General features: G+C 32.7%; 1 protein-coding gene across 1 annotated transcript in view; it reads left to right on the forward strand.

Moving 5' to 3' along the window:
- Window positions 1-12,467, forward strand: part of LOC114273153 (U1 small nuclear ribonucleoprotein C-like) — a 33,742-nt gene extending 21,275 nt beyond the window's left edge. The window contains exons 4-6 of the mRNA XM_082906847.1: window positions 10,068-10,109; window positions 10,193-10,442; window positions 12,146-12,467. Of these exons, the coding sequence (XP_082762973.1) occupies window positions 10,068-10,109; window positions 10,193-10,442; window positions 12,146-12,408 (555 nt within the window). The 3' untranslated portion in view covers window positions 12,409-12,467. The remainder of the gene's footprint in view (window positions 1-10,067; window positions 10,110-10,192; window positions 10,443-12,145) is intronic.
- Window positions 12,468-21,373: the final 8,906 nt, after the last annotated feature.

Raw genomic sequence — 21,373 nt, forward strand, 5'->3', positions numbered from 1 at the left:
TTGGGTTCTTCTGATTCTTTAACAGTAACTTGTAGTTGTACACAGAAGAAATAGAACAAGGTCATAGTTTGTTGCTATAGATAAGACAAAAAAAAAAAATGTTAAATCATGCTAATATATGGAATGGAAATGATAATATTGTTAAATCATGCACATTGTTCTGTTTTATGGAAATTTGGTGTCAGTTAGTTCTGGATCTGCATGTAAAGGGTTTTCTTATGTTTGCTATTATAAGTTTGGCATTTCTTTAAAATGTGAGTATGTAATTGTATTGCTTCTGAATATAAAGATTAGGAATTTGAAGACAATGGGAGGGTACTTCTTTTCCTTTCATTTCCATGATGAGAAAACTAGTCATGATGTGTTCATAAATGGTTGACTACCAATAGTTAAACTTTACACTATCTTTTTTCTAATGAGATTATGTTTCCTTCTCTTCCGTAGTAGCCGCCATCGTCCGCCACCATCACCGAACCGTCTTTTGTCTTCCCCACTGACAAGGACCAACCGCCATCCCCTCTCTCCCTTTCCTTTCTCTGGTAAGAAATCTAATCCTTCACTCAACATGACTAATTCTTATACCATAGTTTGTTAATGTGTTTATATACCACATGGTTATGTTACATACTTATGTCACATTGTCTTTTTGTTTAAGTAAAATTGCTTCAAATCCCTTATGTGGTGTGGTTCCATTGTTCAAGCACTAAATTACTTTGCAAAATAATGTGCTGAAGTAGGTATATCAAATGTGAAAAATGACGTCTTGATTGTTAAAGTATTTACAACGTAGCTGCTAGAATCAAATCATAACAGATTGAAATGGCTGATAAGTGACATGGTATTTTATAACTATTATGGCTGCACATTTTGTTCTTATTAATAAATTTCCTTCACGTCATTTCAGTCTTAGAATGCATTGTGATAATGGAGTAGACGTGGCTAATCAATCGGAACTGCAGGGTTCCCATCCAAATTAATTAGTTTTATTGGGAAGCTGATATCCAAACTTGAAAAAATTTTATTGGAAAGCGGATAGCCAAACTTCACATAAGACTTAAAACTCAACAAAAACTTGATTACCAAGCTGCAAAGTGGCCTTTTACGAATTCCTTTTTTATTTTTATTTGTATTTTTTCAATATGTTTGAATCTTGAATTTGTGGAAGGAAAGGAAAAGAGAAGGAAAAAAAATGAAGTGAAAGGTGCTAAATTCTTTTCTTTTGTATGGTTGGGTTAGAAAAATGAAAAGAAAATGAATAGGTTTTTCTTTTTCTTTATTTTTTACTTTTTATTTTAGGTTGTTAATAAGTTTACGATTATACTACTACCAATATTTAAATTTTACACTATCTATTTTCTAATGAGATTATGTTTCCTTCTCTCTCGTAAACACCATCAACCGCCACCATCACCAAATCCTCTCTGGTCGAAGCTTTTAAATGTTTATTTTGCTTGGAATATGTTTTGAATTATTTTAAAGGTAGGTAGTAATGCAAGTGTAGAAAAAAAAAAAACCACATTAGAGTGGTAAATTTAAAAATTTGTAATTATTTTTTCAAAACACTATTGAGTTGTAATTTTTCGTAAAGAAAATTTAGTGGAACTGGGGTAAGTATTTGGACTTTTTTTTTTGTTTCATTTGTACTAGAGGTTTTTCAAAAAATTTTTTAAAAACTTTGCATTTTAGCATCTACTTGATTGTATAGACCAAATAAGTTATAAAATTAAAGTGGAAAATAATTGACTAAAAAAAAAGTGAAAATAAGTTGGTGATGTTTTTAGATCATTCTACACTAGATACACAAAAAATGTAAGAATATAGTGGCAAATTAAAAAAAAATAATTACATCGAAAAAAAAAAAAAAAAAGATAGAGTTTTTAGTTGGCTTGGCAAATGCCACCAAATTTTATTTTTAAAGAGAAAAAACCATTATTTTTATGTTGAACATCATCACCAAGGATAGATCCAAAGGGTGCGATAGTATATTTAGATTTCCAAATTTCGGGGATCCATCCTTGATCATAACGATATTAATTTATTTATTTTATACATGAAAAAAATCCATCCTTGGTCATCACAATATTAATTTTTTAATGTATACATGTTAAAAAAAAAAACCTTGGGCTAGCCAGAATGAACACGTTCACTGGTCTACCCAGAGTTCAAGCGTCGAACCCACCTTTCAACTTTACCATCATCCAACCACCTTGGGGCACTCGCTTAAGTCACCAGCTAACGCTACTCAGCTCGGCAATTATTAGATGTCTCAATCACACCTTATATTCAAACATTATGGGTTGTTTTTAAACAATGTGCGAGGGGTTCACGATTTTGCTACTACCAATGTTGAAATTTTACACTATCTCTTTTCTAATGAGATTATGAACGATATGGGATTGAGTTATGATTCTACTACAACCAGTGTTTAAACTCTACACCATCTCTTTTCTAATTAGAAAATTTAGTGGAACTGGGGTTTATTTTTAATGTACTTTTTTCAAAAAATTTCAAAAAACTTTGCGTTTTAGAGTCTACTCGACTACATGGACCAAATAAGTTATAAAAAAATGAAAAACAATTTATTAAAAATAAAAGTGAAAATAAGTTGGTGATGTTTTTAGATCATTCTACACTAGATGCACAAAAAATATAAAATCTTTGACACAAATTTAAAAAATATAATATTCAAAAGAAAAAGAAAAAGAGTTTTTTTTTGTTAGTTGCCAAACCCACCAAATGTTATTGATTGAAATAGAAAAAATCATCATTTTTATGTTTTGTAATCATCACCAAGGACTGATCCACAGGGTGCGAAAGTATATATATTTAGATTTTCAAATTTTCAAGATCCGTCCATGATCATAACAACACTAATTTATTTATTTTATACATGAAAAATAAAAGCCCGTCCTTGATAATCACAATATTATTTTTTTTAATTTTCTATTAAACAAAAAAAAAAGAAAAAGAAAAAAGAAGTGGTTGTCCAATGACTTAAACTAAAGCTATAGCCAGAGAACCTACAGGTTCACTGTCTAGCCTAAGTTCAACTAGGCCGGGCACAACTCACAGGTTCACTGGTCTAGCTTGAGTTCAACTAAGCTGGCCACAACCTACAGGGTTCAACTAAGCTAGCTAGAACCTAGAGGTTTACTCGGTCTAGCCTGAGTTCAACCAATCTAGCTAGAACCTAGTGGTTTAATCGTTTTAGCCTAAGTTCAACTAAGCTAGCTAGAACCTACAGGTTCACTGGTCTAGCCTGAGTTCAAGTGTTGAAGCCAACTATCAACTTTACCATCATCCAACCACTTTGGTGCCCTCGCTTGAGTCGTAAGCTAACGCTACTTAGCTTGGCAATTATTAGATGTCTCAATCACCCCTTATATTCAGACATTTTGCGTTGCTTTTAAACGATGTGGGATAAGTTTACCAATATTTAAACTTTACACTATCTCTCTTCTAATTAGATTATGAACGATGTGGGATAGATTTACGATTCTACTACTACCAATATTGAAACTTTACACTATATTTTTTCTAATGAGATTATGTTTCCTTCTCTTCCGTAGTAGCCGCCATCGTCTGCCACCGTCACCGAACCGTCTTTTGTCTTCCCCACCTACAAGGACCAACCGCCATCCCCTCTCTCCCTTTCCTTTCTCTGGTAAGAAATCTAATCCGTCACTCAACATGACTAATTCTTATACCATAGTTTGTTAATGTGTTTATATACCACCTGGTTATGTTACATACTTATGTCACATTGTCGTTTTGTTTAAGTAAAATTGCTTCAAATCCCTTATGTGGTGTGGTTCCATTTTTCAAGCACTAAATTACTTTGCAAAATAATGTGCTGAAGTAGGTATATTAAATGTGAAAAATGACGTCTTGATTGTTAAAGTATTTACAACGTAGCTGCTAGAATCAAATCTTAACAGATTGAAATGGCTGATAAGTGACATGGTATTTTGTAACCATTATGGCTGCACAGTTTCTTCTTATTAACAAATTTCCTTCAGGTCATTTCAGTCTTAGAATGCATTGTGATAATGGAGTAGACGTGGCTAATCAATCGGAATTGCAGGGTTCCCATCCAAATTAATTAGTTTTATTGGGAAGCTGATATCCAAACTTCAAAAAAAAATTATTGGAAAGCACTTCAAATAAGACTTAAAACTCAACAAAAACTTGATTGCCATGTTGCAAAGTGGCCTTTTACGAATTCCTTTTTTATTTTTATTTGTATTTTTTCAATATGTTTGAATCTTGAATTTGTGAAGGGAAAGGAAAAGAGAAAGAAAAAAAAATGAAGTGAAAGGTGCTAAATTCTTTTCTTTTGTATGGTTGGGTTAGAAAAATGAAAAGAAAATGAATAGATTTTTCTTTTTCTTTATTTTTTATTTTTTATTTTAGGTTGTTAATAAGTTTACGATTATACTACTACCAATATTTAAACTTTACACTATCTATTTTCTAATGAGATTATGTTTCCTTCTCTCCCGTAAACACCATCAACCGACACCATCACCAAATCCTCTCTGGTCAAAGCTTTTAAATGTTTATTTTGCTTGGAATATATTTTGAATTATTTAAAAGGTAGGTAGTAATGCAAGTGTAGAAAAAAAAAACCACATTAGAGTGGTAAATTTAAAAATTTGTAATTATTTTTCCAAAATACTATTGAGTTGTAATTTTTCGTAAAGAAAATTTAGTGGAACTGGGGTAAGTATTTGGATTTTTTTTTTTTTTTTTTTTGTTTCATTTGTACTAGAGGTTTTTCAAAAAAAATTTAAAAAACTTTGCATTTTAGCATCTACTCGATTGTATAGACCAAATAAGTTATAAAATTAAAATGGAAAATAATTGACTAAAAAAAAATGAAAATAAGTTGGTGATGTTTTTAGATTATTCTACACTAGATACACAAAAAATGTAAGAATATAGAGGCAAATTAAAAAAAAAATAATTACATTTCAAAAAAAAAAAAAAAAAAAGATAGAGTTTTTAGTTGGTTTGCCAAAAGCCACCAAATTTTATTGATTGAAATAGAAAAAACCATTATTTTTATGTTGAACATCATCACCAAGGATAGATCCAAAGGGTGCGATAGTATATTTAGATTTTCAAATTTCGGGGATCCATCCTTGATCATAACGATATTAATTTATTTATTTTATACATGAAAAAAATCCATCCTTGGTCATCACAATATTAATTTTTTATTGTATACATGTTAAAAAAAAAAACCTTGGGCTAGCCAGAATGAACACGTTCACTGGTCTACCCAGAGTTCAAGCGTCGAACCCACCTTTCAACTTTACCATCATCCAACCACCTTGGTGCACTCGCTTAAGTCACCAGCTAACGCTGCTCAGCTCGGCAATTATTAGATGTCTTAATCACACCTTATATTCAAACATTATGGGTTGTTTTTAAACAATGTGCGAGGGGTTCACGATTTTGCTACTACCAATGTTGAAATTTTACACTATCTCTTTTCTAATGAGATTATGAACGATGTGGGATTGAGTTATGATTCTACTACAACCAGTGTTTAAGCTCTACATTATCTCTTTTCTAATTAGAAAATTTAGTGGAATTGGGGTTCATTTTTAATGAACTTTTTTCAAAAAATTTCAAAAAACTTTGCGTTTTAGAGTCTACTCGACTACATGGACCAAATAAGTTATAAAAAAATGAAAAGCAATTCATTAAAAATAAAAGTGAAAATAAGTTGGTGATGTTTTTAGATCATTCTACACTCGATGCACAAAAAATATAAAATCTTTGACACAAATTTAAAAAATATAATATTCAAAAGAAAAAGAAAAAGAGAAAGAGTTTTTTTGGTTTGTTGCCAAACCCACCAAATGTTATTGATTGAAATAGAAAAAATCATCATTTTTATGTTTTGTAATCATCACCAAGGACTGATCCACAGGGTGCAAAAGTATATATTTAGATTTTCAAATTTTCAAGATCCGTCCATGATCATAACAACACTAATTTATTTATTTTATACATGAAAAATATAAGCCCGTCCTTGATAATCACAATATTATTTTTTTTTTAATTTTCTATTACAAAAAGAAAAGAAAAAAGAAGTGGTTGTCCAATGACTTAAACTAAAGCTATAGCCAGAGAACCTACAGGTTCACTGTCTAGCCTAAGTTCAACTAGGCCGGGCACAACTCACAGGTTCACTGTCTAGCCTAAGTTCAGCTAGGCCGGGCACAACTCACAGGTTCACTAGTCTAGCTTGAGTTCAACTAAGCTAGCTAGAACCTAGAGGTTTACTCGGTCTAGCCTGAGTTCAACCAAGCTAGCTAGAACCTAGTGGTTTAATCGTTTTAGCCTAAGTTCAACTAAGCTAGCTAGAACCTACAGGTTCGCTGGTCTAGCCCGAGTTCAAGCGTTGAAGCCAACTATCAACTTTACCATCATCCAACCACTTTGGTGCCTTCGCTTCAGTCGTAAGCTAGCGCTACTTAGCTTGGCAATTATTAGATGTCTCAATCACCCCTTATATTCAGACATTTTGTGTTGCTTTTAAACGATGTGGGATAAGTTTACCAATATTTAAACTTTACACTATCTCTCTTCTAATTAGATTATGAACGATGTGGGATAGATTTACGATTCTACTACTACCAATATTTAAACTTTACACTATCTTTTTTCTAATGAGATTATGTTTCCTTCTCTTCCGTAGTAGCCTCCATCGTCCGCCACCATCACCGAACCGTCTTTTGTCTTCCCCACCTACAAGGACCAACCGCCATCCCCTCTCTCCCTTTCCTTTCTCTGTTAAGAAATCTAATCCTTCACTCAACATGACTAATTCTTATACCATAGTTTGTTAATGTGTTTATATACCACGTGGTTATGTTACATACTTATGTCACATTGTCTTTTTGTTTAAGTAAAATTGCTTCAAATCCCTTATGTGGTGTGGTTCCATTTTTCAAGCACTAAATTACTTTGCAAAATAATGTGCTGAAGTAGGTATATCAAATGTGAAAAATGACGTCTTGATTGTTAAAGTATTTACAACGTAGCTGCTAGAATCAAATCATAATAGATTGAAATGGCTGATAAGTGACATGGTATTTTATAACCATTATGGCTGCACATTTTGTTCTTATTAACAAATTTCCTTCAGGTCATTTCAGTCTTAGAATGCATTGTGATAATGGAGTAGACGTGGCTAATCAATAGGAACTGCCGGGTTCCCATCCAAATTAATTAGTTTTATTGGGAGGCTGATATCCAAACTTCAAAAAAATTTATTGGAAAGCGGATAGCCAAACTTCAAATAAGACTTCAAACTCAACAAAAACTTTATTGCCAAGCTGCAAGGTGGCCTTTTACGAATTCCTTTTTTATTTTTATTTGTATTTTTTCAATATGTTTGAATCTTGAATTTGCGGTGGGAAAGGAAAAGAGAAAGAAAAAAAATGAAGTGAAAGGTGCTAAATTCTTTTCTTTTGTATGGTTGGGTTAGAAAAATGAAAAGAAAATGAACAGGTTTTTCTTTTTCTTTATTTTTTATTTTTTATTTTAGGTTGTTAATAAGTTTACAATTATACTACTACCAATATTTAAACTTTACACTATCTATTTTCTAATGAGATTATGTTTCCTTCTCTCCCGTAACCACCATCAACCGCCACCATCACCAAATCCTCTCTGCTCAAAGCTTTTAAATGTTTATTTTGCTTGGAATATATTTTGAATTATTTTAAAGGTAGGTAGTAATGCAAGTGTAGGAAAAAAAAACCACATTAGAGTGGTAAATTTAAAAATTTGTAATTAGTTTTTCAAAATACTATTGAGTTGTAATTTTTCGTAAAGAAAATTTAGTGGAACTGGGGTAAGTATTTGGATTTTTTTTTTTTTCATTTGTACTAGAGGTTTTTAAAAATAAAATTAAAAAACTTTGCATTTTAGCATCTACTCGATTGTGTAGACCAAATAAGTTATAAAATTAAAATGGAAAATAATTGACTAAAAAAAAGTGAAAATAAGTTGGTGATGTTTTTAGATCATTCTGCACTAGATACACAAAAAATGTAAAATTTTAGAGGCATATTAAAAAAATAATAATAACATTCAAAAAAAAAAAAAAGATAGAGTTTTTAGTTGGTTTGCCAAAAGCCACCAAATTTTATTGATTGAAATAGAAAAAAACCATTATTTTTATGTTGAACATCATCACCAAGGATAGATCCAAAGAGTGGGATAGTATATTTAGATTTTCAAATTTCGGGGATCCATCCTTGATCATAACGATATTAATTTATTTATTTTATACATGAAAAAAATCCATCCTTGGTCATCACAATATTAATTTTTTATTGTATACATGTAACAAAAAAAACCCTGGGCTAGCCAAAACGAACACGTTCACTGGTCTACCCAGAGTTCAAGCGTCGAACCCACCTTTCAACATTACCATCATCCAACCACCTTGGTGCACTCGCTTAAGTCACCAGCTAACGCTACTCAGCTCGGCAAATATTAGATGTCTCAATCACACCTTATATTCAAACATTATGGGTTGTTTTTAAACAATGTGCGAGAGGTTCACGATTTTGCTACTACCAATGTTGAAATTTTACACTATCTCTTTTCTAATGAGATTATGAACGATGTGGGATTGAGTTATGATTCTACTACAACCAGTGTTTAAACTCTACACTATCCCTTTTCTAATTAGAAAATTTAGTGGATCTGGGATTCATTTTTAATGAACTTTTTTCAAAAAATTTCAAAAAACTTTGCGTTTTAGAGTCTAGTTGACTACATGGACCAAATAAGTTATAAAAAAATGAAAAGCAATTCATTAAAAATAAAAGTGAAAATAAGTTGGTGATGTTTTTAGATCATTCTACACTCGATGCACAAAAAATGTAAAATCTTTAACACAAATTTAAAAAATATAATATTCAAAAGAAAAAGAAAAAGAGAAAGAGTTTTTTTGGTTAGTTGCCAAACCCACCAAATGTTATTGATTGAAATAGAAAAATTATCATTTTTATGTTTTGTAATCATCACCAAGGACTGATCCACAGGGTGCGAAAGTATATATTTAGATTTTCAAATTTTCAAGATCCGTCCATGATCATAGCAACACCAATTTATTTATTTTATACATGAAAAATAAAAGCCCGTCCTTGATAATCACAATATAATTTTTTTTTAATTTTCTATTACAAAAAAAAGAAAGAAAAAAGAAGTGGTTGTCCAATGACTTAAACTAAAGCTATAGCCAGAGAACCTACAGGTTCACTATCTAGCCTAAGTTCAACTAGGCCGAGCACAACTCACAGGTTCACTGGTCTAGCTTGAGTTCAACTAAGCTGGCCACAACCTACAGGGTTCAACTAAGCTAGCTAGAACCTAGAGGTTTACTCGGTCTAGCCTGAGTTCAACCAAGCTAGCTAGAACCTAGTGGTTTAATCGTTTTAGCCTAAGTTCAACTAAGCTAGCTAGAACCTACAGGTTCACTGGTCTAGCCTGAGTTCAAGCGTTGAAGCCAACTATCAACTTTACCATCATCCAACCACTTTGGTGCCCTCGCTTGAGTCGTAAGCTAACGCTACTTAGCTTGGCAATTATTAGATATCTCAATCACCCCTTATATTCAGACATTTTGCGTTGCTTTTAAACGATGTGGGATAAGTTTACAATTATACTACTACCAATATTTAAACTTTACACTATCTCTTTTCTAATTAGATTATGAACGATGTGGGATAGATTTTTAACCCTCCCAAAACATTGGTTATCTATCAAAGGTAGCATTGTTGTCTGGGAACTGCTCACCAGACCCAACAAGTTATGTTAACTGATGACAACAATATTATTACAGCATACATTTTCTAGAAAAAAAAAAGAAGACCCTAGCCTTGAGGTTTTCCTGTGTAATACTTGGGCTTCAAGGCCTTGGTTGTTTGTCGAGTTTGAAATATATCTCCCTCCCGTTCTTTTTCCTTCTGCAACCGTAATTGGATAGTAATTTTTGAGTTCTATATGTATTACTATCTCTTTTTTTATGATTTCAGCCTTCTGTCAGAGAGCAGCACAATGCAGGGTACAAACATAAGGTATTATTGTATAGGCACATGTCTATTTTTTCTTAGAAGTGTAGATCACATCATTATGTTTCTTACACATTTAATCTATAAAGGCAAATGTCAGAACCTATTATCAGCAATTTGAGGCGCAACAAAATCAAAGTTTGATCCACCAAAAGATCCAGGAACATCTTGGGCAAACTACTGCATACCAGCAAGTTGGTGCTGCTTACAATGCACTGAGGCCCCGTGTGCCTATTCTTCCCACTCCAATGATGCCAATGGCAGGGAACACCCAGTTACCTGTCAATTCACCATTAATCCCTGGAGCTAGGCCACCAGTCTTGCCAAGACCACTTCCAGGTAGGATGTGTGTTTAACACTTCTTCATTGACACCCAACTTATGTGTTAATTTTGTCCTAATTATTGGTGGATGCAGTGACTTGTGTGTGGATGCATTTGCAAAAAAAAATTTGCATCTAAACCCGCAAATTTGTTGGTATTTAATTTCATCACTACCTGCGTGCTTATAATTTATTTTCACTGTAGACTAGGCTGGCATGTAAGGGTATTGCCGTGTTCATGGTGTGGATTTACTCTTCAGGTGAATATTTATGTCAGGGATCGGACCATTTGTTTAGGTCCAACCATGAACATATTTATATACGTATCTGTGTGTACTTATTCCTTGACACCTATATAAATTTCTTGCTAGTACTTTGGTGTGTGCAGGGTCTTTTTGTCTATGCATTTTCCTCAGATTTTTGTGATACTTAATTGTACTACCAGTGGTATGCTTATAGTTCAGTCATTTTCATTGTTTACAACACTCGCATGCTGGGAGCCTAGCAATGTAATATGGTTTGGACTGTTGATCAACATTAGTGAAACATTATGTTTAGGACTAGCCATATAGTTTTGTTTGGGTTTCATGAAATTCCTAGTTAGAATTACAAGTCATTTTATGCAGTAGCAGAAAACTAAAATGTCTTTCTTGCATAGATTCTAATTACTGTTATCATTCAGTGGTTTTGTACCAAGGGTATTTATTTAGATGAAAAAGCACACTATCTTCTTAAGTTCGCTTTGGATAAGTGGATTTCAAATAAAGGAATTTTAGTTGAATTTTATAAAATTATAAGAAGATTGGCTATTGAAGGTAGATTGATAACTCTGAAGTGGATGATTGAATAAAGGTATGGGACATGTATTTTATTAAGATTCTTGTACAGGTAGAATTTTTTATGAAAGGATTTTAAATAATTATTTTCAGTAAATTATTTGAAATTCATCAATATAAAGCCTTTTAAATCCATTCTTAATGTCTAAATATAAAACATTACACTGAATTGAAGACTATACTCCTCAAATTATTGATGCCTAATCTTTTCATTTCAAATCTATAAATTCAAAGGCAACCTTAATAGATACATTGGATTGCCTTCCCTCAATAGTGAGAAACGTGCTGTGTATAATTTTGACAACTGTAGTTTTCCCACCCATCCCCCCCCCCCACTTTGTGATGGCATTCCTAGGTGAACTTCTGGGGCTCTCCATTTAATGGGGCTGTTTGGTGCACAACTTCTACTTAGTTGAAAGTTGATAATAAGAAAATAGAAGCTAAAAACCTCTCCCCTGCGTCCTGGTAATCAATTTTTTTAGCTTATTTGAGCTACTTCTACCTTAAAAGCTATAAACAAAAGCTGTACCAAACACCATGGCTCCTATTTCCAAAATAGAAAAAGCTATAAGCAGCTCCATGAGCTGTGGTAACGAGAATAATCTTCTCCTTCGAGAAGAATCAAAAAGAAAAATGGGAAGTGTTCAATTGGAACATGAAAACGTGACTAAATTGGTCCTAGTTGCTCTTTGGGACAGAGTGGAAGAAAGGAGGAGATTCTCAAATGTGGAAAAGGATCCAATGACTTAGAAAGAATTGAACAAGGAGCCAATGAGGTGAAAATCTCATTCACTGTTCTGTAGAGTGGCACCAAACGGCCCCAATGTATTATCTATCCTGTTTCCCTAAGGATATTCTGTATCTGATCACTGTTTATGTTATCAGGTTATATGTCTGCACCAGTGATGCCACCAATGGTGGGGCCACCTGCTGCTGCTGCTGCTTTGCCTGGTCAAATTACCAACCTCCCAAGGCCTCCACCAATGGGTGCTCCATCAGCAGTTCCAGGGACCACTATGACTCCTGCTAGTGTTTCCACCTCAATGGTTACCCCGGCTATGTATCAGGCGGCTAATTCAACGCCACCTACAAGTGGAGGTTTTGATAGTTTCAACATGAGTGCTCAAGCTCCAGAGGCTGATCATTAGTATGGTACTAGGTTTTTGTTTTTAAATCTTGTAGAATTGACTGTGTAATTGCAGCAGTACATTGTTTATGGGACATGACAAATTGTGTAAGGAAATCTAGCCATCTCAAAATAGTAAGAAATCACTGCATTTTTTCTAAAAGCATTTTAGGCCATTAATTACAACCATTTATCTCTAAAAAAATTATCTTGTTTCATTTCCTGCGCTAGTGACAACATGCATTTGGTATGCATTTCATTGCTAGATCTGTTTGGATTGTTTGTGTCTTAAGGTTCTGGGGTAATGCATGCTGATTTGTTTCTCAAATGGGTAGCACATTGACTCTACTCCTTTAGGGGATCATGATCATCAGGCTGCTTCAACTTTTTCCTCTCCACTGTCTTTTCCTTTTTCTCAGATGAAAAAATATCATCAATAGATATCCAAGTCAACAGAACTCTGGTTGTGTTTTAGAGATTGATTCCCTTTTGAGCGGGAAGTTGGCTTTACAGTTGCCGAAGTTACAGAGCTTGTGAGGAAAAAAAGAAAAAGAAAAAGAAAATCTTTTGGGTATGTAGTTAAGAGGTACTTGTTGGAGAATGTCAACAGAACTCTGGCGCCTGTTTGGTAACTATTCCGTTTTTAGTTTTCAGTTTTTATTTACAAAAACTTAAAAAACTATCATAAAAACTTGTTTGATAATATTTTTGATTTATAAATGGTTGTCTCAGTTTATAAATTTCAGGAAAAAACGTATACTCCAAAAATGAGTTTAGGTTTTCAATTTTCAATTTTTTTTCAATTAATTTTTTTTCAAATAATTTATTTTCAATTTTTTTTTTCAAATAATTTTTTTTTCATATAATTTTTTTTTCAATTAATTTTTTTTAAATAATTTTTTTTCAATTAATATTTTTTTCAAATATTTTTTCCCAATTAAATTTTTTTTCAATTATTTTTTTAATTAATTTTTTTTCATTTTTTTTCAAATAAGTTTTTTTTAATTAATTTTTTTTAGATATTTTTTTTGGAAAATTTACCCATAAGTCCTAGTTTCTGAAAAATTGAACCATTTAGTCCTAAAAGTTTTCTTATGCTCCATTTAGTCCCATTTGCACATCAATCTAATGTTTGAAACATTAATTTGATGTTCGAAATCTAATGTTCGAAACATTAATCTGATGTTTGAAACATTGTAATGGGACCTTTCAGTCTATAAGAAAACTTTTAGGACTAAACAGTGTATAAGTTATTAATTTGGGATTTATTGGTGCATCCCCCATTTTTTTTTTCAATGATTTTCTTTTCAATTAATTTTTTTTCCAATTAATTTTTTTTTTCAATTTTTTTTTTAATTATTTTTTTTCAATTATAATGTGTGTGATCCTATTGTGATAAATAATAAAAATAAATATAAATATTTTAGGCCTGAACAAACATATTTTTTAGTTTATGTTTTTAAAATTTTTTTAAACATTTTGTTCAAACCAAACGCGTTTGTAATTTATGTTTTTCTAAAAATAAATAAAAACCAGTTTATAAATTTTTTATAAACATAAACCAAAAACGTAAACGTTACTAAACGCTACCTTAAATATTAATTCAAATAATTATTTTTAAATTTGTACATTGTAATTTTTTTTAATCTGAAATTTTGTTTTCCGTTCTTTTTTGAAATGAAAATTCTTTAGGGAAGTGCACGTAATCAAATTTTTCTAACATTTTTCGGTTGATAATATTCTAACCCTTCTTGTGTTATAGTCAAATTTAAGCAACATATATAATTTTTTTCCTTCACAAGACCTACTCTTATTGATATTCTTAGTAGACTTAAACTTGTAATTTATTCATTCATTTCCCCCTTGCAAAATGGATTTATTCCACAGCAAATCATCTCTGATAATATCAGGAACTCACATTTTGCTTGCACTAGAAAGCAAACTAAAACTTTTTATGCTACCTTGAAGCTTGATATGAGAAAAGCTTTTGATAGTGTGTTGGGACTTCTTAGAACAGGTTCTTCGTCTCTACAAGTTCCCTTTGAAATGCATTCAGTTGATCGTGCAATGTGTCTCTACAGTCTCCTATTCTATTCTTATTAATGACTCTTACACCCACTTTTCCACTGCAAGGACTTCACCAAGATGATCTAATTTCTCTGTATCCTTTTTTGCTATGTGTTGATATCTTTTCTTCCATGTTGATTTTTTCTTTGAACCAAGGTGGTCTTGGAGGAATTAACATTTCCAAGGCAGCTCCCCAAATTTCTCATCTTCTCTTTGCATACAATAGTTTTATTTTCTTCAAATTCACTCCTTATTGTTGCCAAAATCTGAAGCACATTCTTGACACATTGTTTTTTGCCAAGTGAAGTCATTAATTTTCTTAAATCTGGTCTTGTTTCCAAACCCCCCCCCCCCCCCCCCCCCCCTTTCAATTTATAAAATACTTGGGTGTTGAGCTTGACATTGTGAGTCATAGGAAGAAGATATTTCAAGAGATAGTTTACAAGGCTCAAAAATAAGCGCTCACGTTGAATGTCCATTCCCAATAAATCTCGTCGACTCACCCTAATCAAGTCAGTCCTTTCTTTTATGCTTATATATTACATGTCCATCCATCATTTTCCCCATTATGTTTGCAATCAAATTTCTTCTATTTTTTTTTTGTGATCTGGTGATCCTCTTCATCGATTCCATCATTGGAAGAGTTGGGACTCCATTTGCTTTCCTTATTCCTTAGGCGGTGTTGGCGTAAGAGACTTGAGACTATTTAACCAAGCCCTTATGGAAAAACAATGTTGGTGACTTCTGTTGTGTACATATTCTATTTTTCAAGTCAAATACTATCAATCTTCCTCTTTTCTCTCTATTTCTTGGAGTTGAAAGAGTATCCTTTTTGGCGAAGCAACTTTACAACTGGACTTCAATGGTAGGTAGGGACAGTGTTCTCTTTGGAATGATTATTCAATCCCATCACCTACCCCCATCCTTCTCAAAAATCAGATTTTTGATTTAGCTCCACTTCAGTTTGTGTTTAATCTGCCTGCTAGCACTTCAGTAAAAGACCTTATTCTTTTGGAGCATCATAAGTGGAATGTCTCTAATCAATTCCGTCTTTCCTCCTTTCATTGCTTTGCTTATTCTCTTCCTCCCTCTCTCAATTTGAATTTCTTGATAAACTCATCTGGGCTTCTCTCACTCAGTGAACTTCCACTATCAGCTTAGCTTATTATCAAGAATCAAGAGTTGTTCCCTCCTTTTTCTTCTTATGATTTAATGTTCTTAACTCTCCTCTATACACACCATTTGGCCCAATTTTACTTGGGACCAACTCTGGTCTCTTTCAATTCCTTTCAAAATACAATTCTTTTTGTGGCCAGTCTGCCATTATTGTCTTCCTTTTGGTGAGCTCCTTTCAAGTAGAGGTTGGAAGGGAGATATCTTTTGTCCTTTTTACCTTCAGCACATTGAAAACTCCATTCACATTTTTTTCTATGTTAGACCAATTTGGTTTGGTTCTCAGCTTGGTATTTTTACGTCCACAATTCAGACATCTTCTTTGTCCTATTAGTTGGGTTTTTGGTTTAGTTTTGCTTACTGATGCAAACCTACATCACCAAAGTTGTCACCTAATCTTTTGGAAAAATTAGAAAACTAATGACTCGTGCCAAAAGCCATAGTTCGTCGTAATCAGAGTATCTCGACTCGGGAACCCAAGTATGAGGGGGAAAGGTCATGAATTGACCATCCTCGCTCACCTAATCAAAAATCAACCTCTACTAATTTTCGATATGAGATTCATTACCAATATATGTTCATGTTCCGATTAATAATGCTAAAATTACTATGTGAGGCAAGCAAGTATAGACTAAATCGCTTACTTTGGAATGCTTCAATCTCGTGCGTTTAAAAAAAAAGTTTGAAAATGTGCCACTCAGAGAAAAGATAAGTCCACATGCATAGAAATCAAAGTCGTCCTAACTTAAGCAAAATAACCTCCATCCATAGGCATCCAAGGAGACATATCAAATAAGCACATAGTCTCGTGGTAGAATACTAGACATAATAAGTAAAACATGCACAAACAGGATGCAAAAGATGAAAGAAGCTCACCTAGTACTCATCCGCACCAAGCCAAGCACAAAAAGTTAGAAAACATGCATGATCCTAGATGCAATTACGTACAATGGAATGCAACTAAAGACTTGGCTACTAGCATATGATATACGTGAGTCATGTAATCACACAAGAGACAAGGAAAGAACGAATAGAATGAGCCAAGCCTTGTGCATGAAAAATAAATATAAAACATAGAAAATGATTAGTAAAGAAAACATGACACCAAAAATATGGAAAGCTCTAAATAAAAGGGATAGAGAAAAAAAAATAGAGAAGAATAATGAATATACATGCATTTATACTAAAAAAATAAAATGACAAGAATAATGAAAGCTAATTACACTAATCAAGGCTACCAAATAAAAAATGGGGAAGCCACTAAATAGTGGAAGCTAAGGAATAAAATGATGGAAAAGAAACAAGCCAAAGTGCTTCTCTCAAAATAACACTACAAGTTAGATATGATGAATTCATCGTCAATCATTATGAAAAATGAGAGAATTAAATCCACCAAGGTCATAGAGGTTTCCAAATAATCATAAGTAAATGATCCCAATCTAAGTCACCAAAGGGTGTGAGAATGTGTAGCAAAATGATGAAGATAATGTAATCTGTCCCTTCTATCATGGAAATAATCAAGGAGAAATAGATTGGCTTTAACAATCATCAAATAGTACAAGAACGCTACATGATGATTATAGAAGTAATCAAATGATGGAAAATAAAGAAATAAGATAACCAAAATCCACCATTCTCATCACGGAATAAACATGAGAAGATGTGACTTCTTTGATCATAAAAGATATAGACAAATCATGTGATGATCATAGAAGTAAAATGAATAAAGAAATAAACCAAAACAAGAACTATCATCTACATCATAGAGAGGATAAAATGATAGACTTCTTTGATCATCAAAGACATGGAAATCCTATGATGATCATAGAAGAAATTCAAAAGAAAAAAGGAAATAAAACAAGAAGTAAATCAAAGAAATGAGTAAGAATCTACATCATCTCTCATGAAAGAAAAAAAAATAAAAAAAAAAATACCCAAATCCATGTTAAGAGTGAATGGAGAGAGTAGATTACAAATCATTTCTAGGTGGAAGCCATGTTTGGCTTCTAAGAAAGTAGAGCGAAAGTAAGAGAAAATGAAAGAAAATGCCAGTAGAAAATCCTTTAATCACAATTTAAGCTCATGGATCATCCAATTAATCCCACAAAACAATCACAATTGCTCATTGGAGTATGAACAAGGATTGAATTATTAAAAGAGTTAGGAAGGAAGGAGGCTAGAATTCTTCTTACTATTTTACCACCCCATTTCAATCCTACTACTAAGTAAGAAAACCCTATCAACCTTCTCATTCTTTTTATTTGTTTAAATTTTCAGGTTGTATTCATATGCTAAAATGGCTAAAATTTTAGATAGAATTTTGTTTGTAGTTGTATGTAAATTTGTTATATGTATATTAAATATTTGAGGGTTATTTTTATATTAGTACCTTAAAATCGTGATATGATTTAGGAATTAGGCTTGCATGTATAGTTTGTGACATTAAATAGATGATTGAAGATTTTATTTGATTTGATCATATGGTTCTTTAATCTACCAGAATTTTGTACGAATTTTTAGACAATTTTATACTCAAACTTTCGAGATGATTTCTTCTACAACATTGTTAAGAATGATGTCTAGTTCATCCAGAAATTTTTATATCAATTATTCTATTTTTGTACAAATTTATGTGAAATTTTAATTAAATCTGAAATTTTACACAGATTTTACTGCATGTTTGAAAAATCACTAAAAATCCTACATTAAACCAAATCTGGTATTTTCTAAATAAAAAATGAAATTTGAGAAGTATAGTTTCATAGTCAATTTTTAAATTATGGAATTTATTTATAAATTTAAATGTGGAATTATTTTAAGAAAATATGACGAATCTGTGTCACGTAATTTCTTAAAAGTTTATAGAATTATTTATAACTTATTTTTAGGAAATTATTTTTGAAAAATGACCATAACATGTTTTTTTGAATATTCCATATAATTACATGAATTTTAGAACCGTATAAATAATTTATTTGTAATTTTAACTACGAAAATTATGTTCTGAAAATTCTAGAAAGAATGATAAAGAACCAAGATTACCACCTCAATTATTTATTGAAACTAAAAATAAGTGTTGTGCTAGTCTATTTAATTGGATCTTGTAAATTAGTAGTCCATGCATGTGTGTGGTTGTGGGTCATTTTAAGTATCTAAAATTATTATTTCATACCATGACTTAATTTAAACTGTTTATCACAATTTTGTATATTGATTGATTATTGTAAAGTGTATGTGTAATATTTTCTATTGAAAATTGTAATAAAATGGTATAACATTTATGGTGATTTAATTTTTGTAGTTATTTGTGATTATTAGCTAAAATGATTAATGGGATGTACGAAATTAACGGTTGATGGCTAATACCAGTCGTTCAGGATAAGTCCTAGTTTTTCTGAGAATTTTTACATAATTTGTGTCGTGAAACTCTAATATGGCACGAGACTTATTTGAACCCTTATCGGTATTCAGTTTTAGAATAAGGGTGGATATACATGTGGCAGATAGATAGGAATAGCAACGGGCCGGAGCGGGGCCGGGGATCACACTTCCTATCCTCGATCCCTGATTATGGAAATACCCCCGTCCCCAGCCCCGATCCCCGACGGGGAACCTATCACTGCCTCCGTCCTTGTCCCTTAACGGGGATCGGGTTTTCTCGACCCCAAAAATTCCCAGGCCAAAAAATAAAAAAAATAAAAAAATCAACTCGACACATTTACAAGAATTCATCAACAACAAATCTAACATATTTATCAACAACAGATTGATTCGTATCTTCATTTTCTTGATCTTCATCAACACATTTACAACAGATCATCATTTTACAACAGATCAACAACAAAACAACAAATCAACAAATCAGAGAGAGAGAGATTTTCAACAACATATTTTCATTTTCTTGATCTTTATCAACAAACAAATCAACAAATCTAACACATTCATCAACAAATCTAACACAGGTCAACAAACAGATCAATATCTTCATCTTCATCATTTTCAGATTTGAAGAACAAAAGCAAAAATCAGAGAGAGAGAGAGGAGGAGGAGATACCGTGAGAGGGAAAGGAGGAGAAGCAGCTAGTGAGCGAGAGAAGAGGAGCTGCGGTAAGGAACGGCGGTGAAGGAGGAGCCGCCGTCAACCAAACCAGGGAGGGAGAGAGAGAGAGAAAAGAGGATATACCGTGAGAGAGAGATGAGGAGATATTGTGAGAGGGAGAGGAGGAGAAGTCGCCAGTGAAGGAGAGAGGAGGAGCTGACGTGAGGAGCGGTGGTGAGGAGTGGGGGTCGTGTGTGAGAGAGAGAACAAGAGGCGATGTTTGTGTATGAGTGTTTAGCCAACAGACAGCTTTGTGTTTGGGTGTAAGTGAGTGTTCAGCCAAACCCTACACACGCACATATATTATATATAAACAGGAGCAAAATAGTAATTTTACGTTGGGGGCAAACAGGACGGAGATCGGGGCCGAGGTCTGCTGAGTCCGGGGCTGAAACATGTATCCCCGTCCCCAGCCCGAATATCATCGAGGATTCAATTTTTAATACCATCCCTGGCACGTCGGGGTTTTTTTCGGGAAATAACCGCTCAATTCAGGGTTAGGGGATCGGGTCCCTGTCGAGTCAGGTTCCAATTGCCATCTCTACACACAAGGATGTTACGTACTCCTGGCAAACCATTCTCTTGGGATAGACCATGGATATCACTGCTTTGGTATGTAACATTGGGTGTGGACATCCTTAGTTGTTACAGTTGATAACTGTTGAATATTTAACCAAGGGGGGTTTTCAAAATGTAGTCATTGCTTAGTGATTGGTAAGTAAATCTCTTTGGTGAGATTTTGAGTGTCACCTAAATTATTAAAATTGTTAAAATTATTTTAACGGTTGTTATATTGTCATGCTATTAATTTCGTTGTTTTCTCTTAAATGTCATGATTATTAATCTGATTATTTCCTTTTAAAAATAAAGGTAGGTTTGTTATGTTTTCTTACTGTGTTGAAAAACTCATGACATATGTTTTGTTGTCCTAGCTTTTTATGCTAGATTTTGATGAGAAAGGAATGGAAACTGAAAATGGAACTGATGCTTATATAGAGTCTTGGCTAACTTGAAGTCTTGACTATAGCGAAATAAAGTTTTATTATCTTATGTATTAACAAGTGAGGATGTTATAATATTGTTCAATATTTTGTTTGGACTTTCAAATTTTTATTTAGTGTTGTTTAAACTTTTGATTGTGTGAGAATTGTAATTTTCCTATTAAGATGTTAGGTCCTTTTTTTTAAAAAAAAAATAAAAATAAATAAAAAAATTAATAAGTTATTTTGTTTATTTAATTTCCTTAGATGTTCCAAAAATTTTGGGACGTCACAAGGGGCACTCATAAATTTGGAGATTGGCATACAAATCATGTCTCTAGGAAGCAATATTCTTCAAATATCTTAAGAAGCGATACTTTGGAAAGCATCTCATAGTTCTGAAAATGCTATACAATGTTGACTTATTATGTGAAGGGCAATGTTCTTCGAACATCTAAATTTTGAAAAATTTTTAGAACTTAGGTCATGTTTGTTTTGCTGATTCAGGAGGGGGCTTGGATTGTGTGTGAGGTGAATCCCACATAAAACTTGTTTGCTTGGCTTGTGAACTCCCGGATTGTCATGCCAAGTAGACTATTAATCTTACGCCATAGTGGGATTATGTTTCCCTAATTGGAGAAGGGATTGAAAAATCAATCCGATGACTT

This window comes from Camellia sinensis, chromosome 14 (assembly GCF_055761805.1).
Source record: "Camellia sinensis isolate YWXY chromosome 14, ASM5576180v1, whole genome shotgun sequence".
Lineage (NCBI taxonomy): Eukaryota > Viridiplantae > Streptophyta > Magnoliopsida > Ericales > Theaceae > Camellia > Camellia sinensis.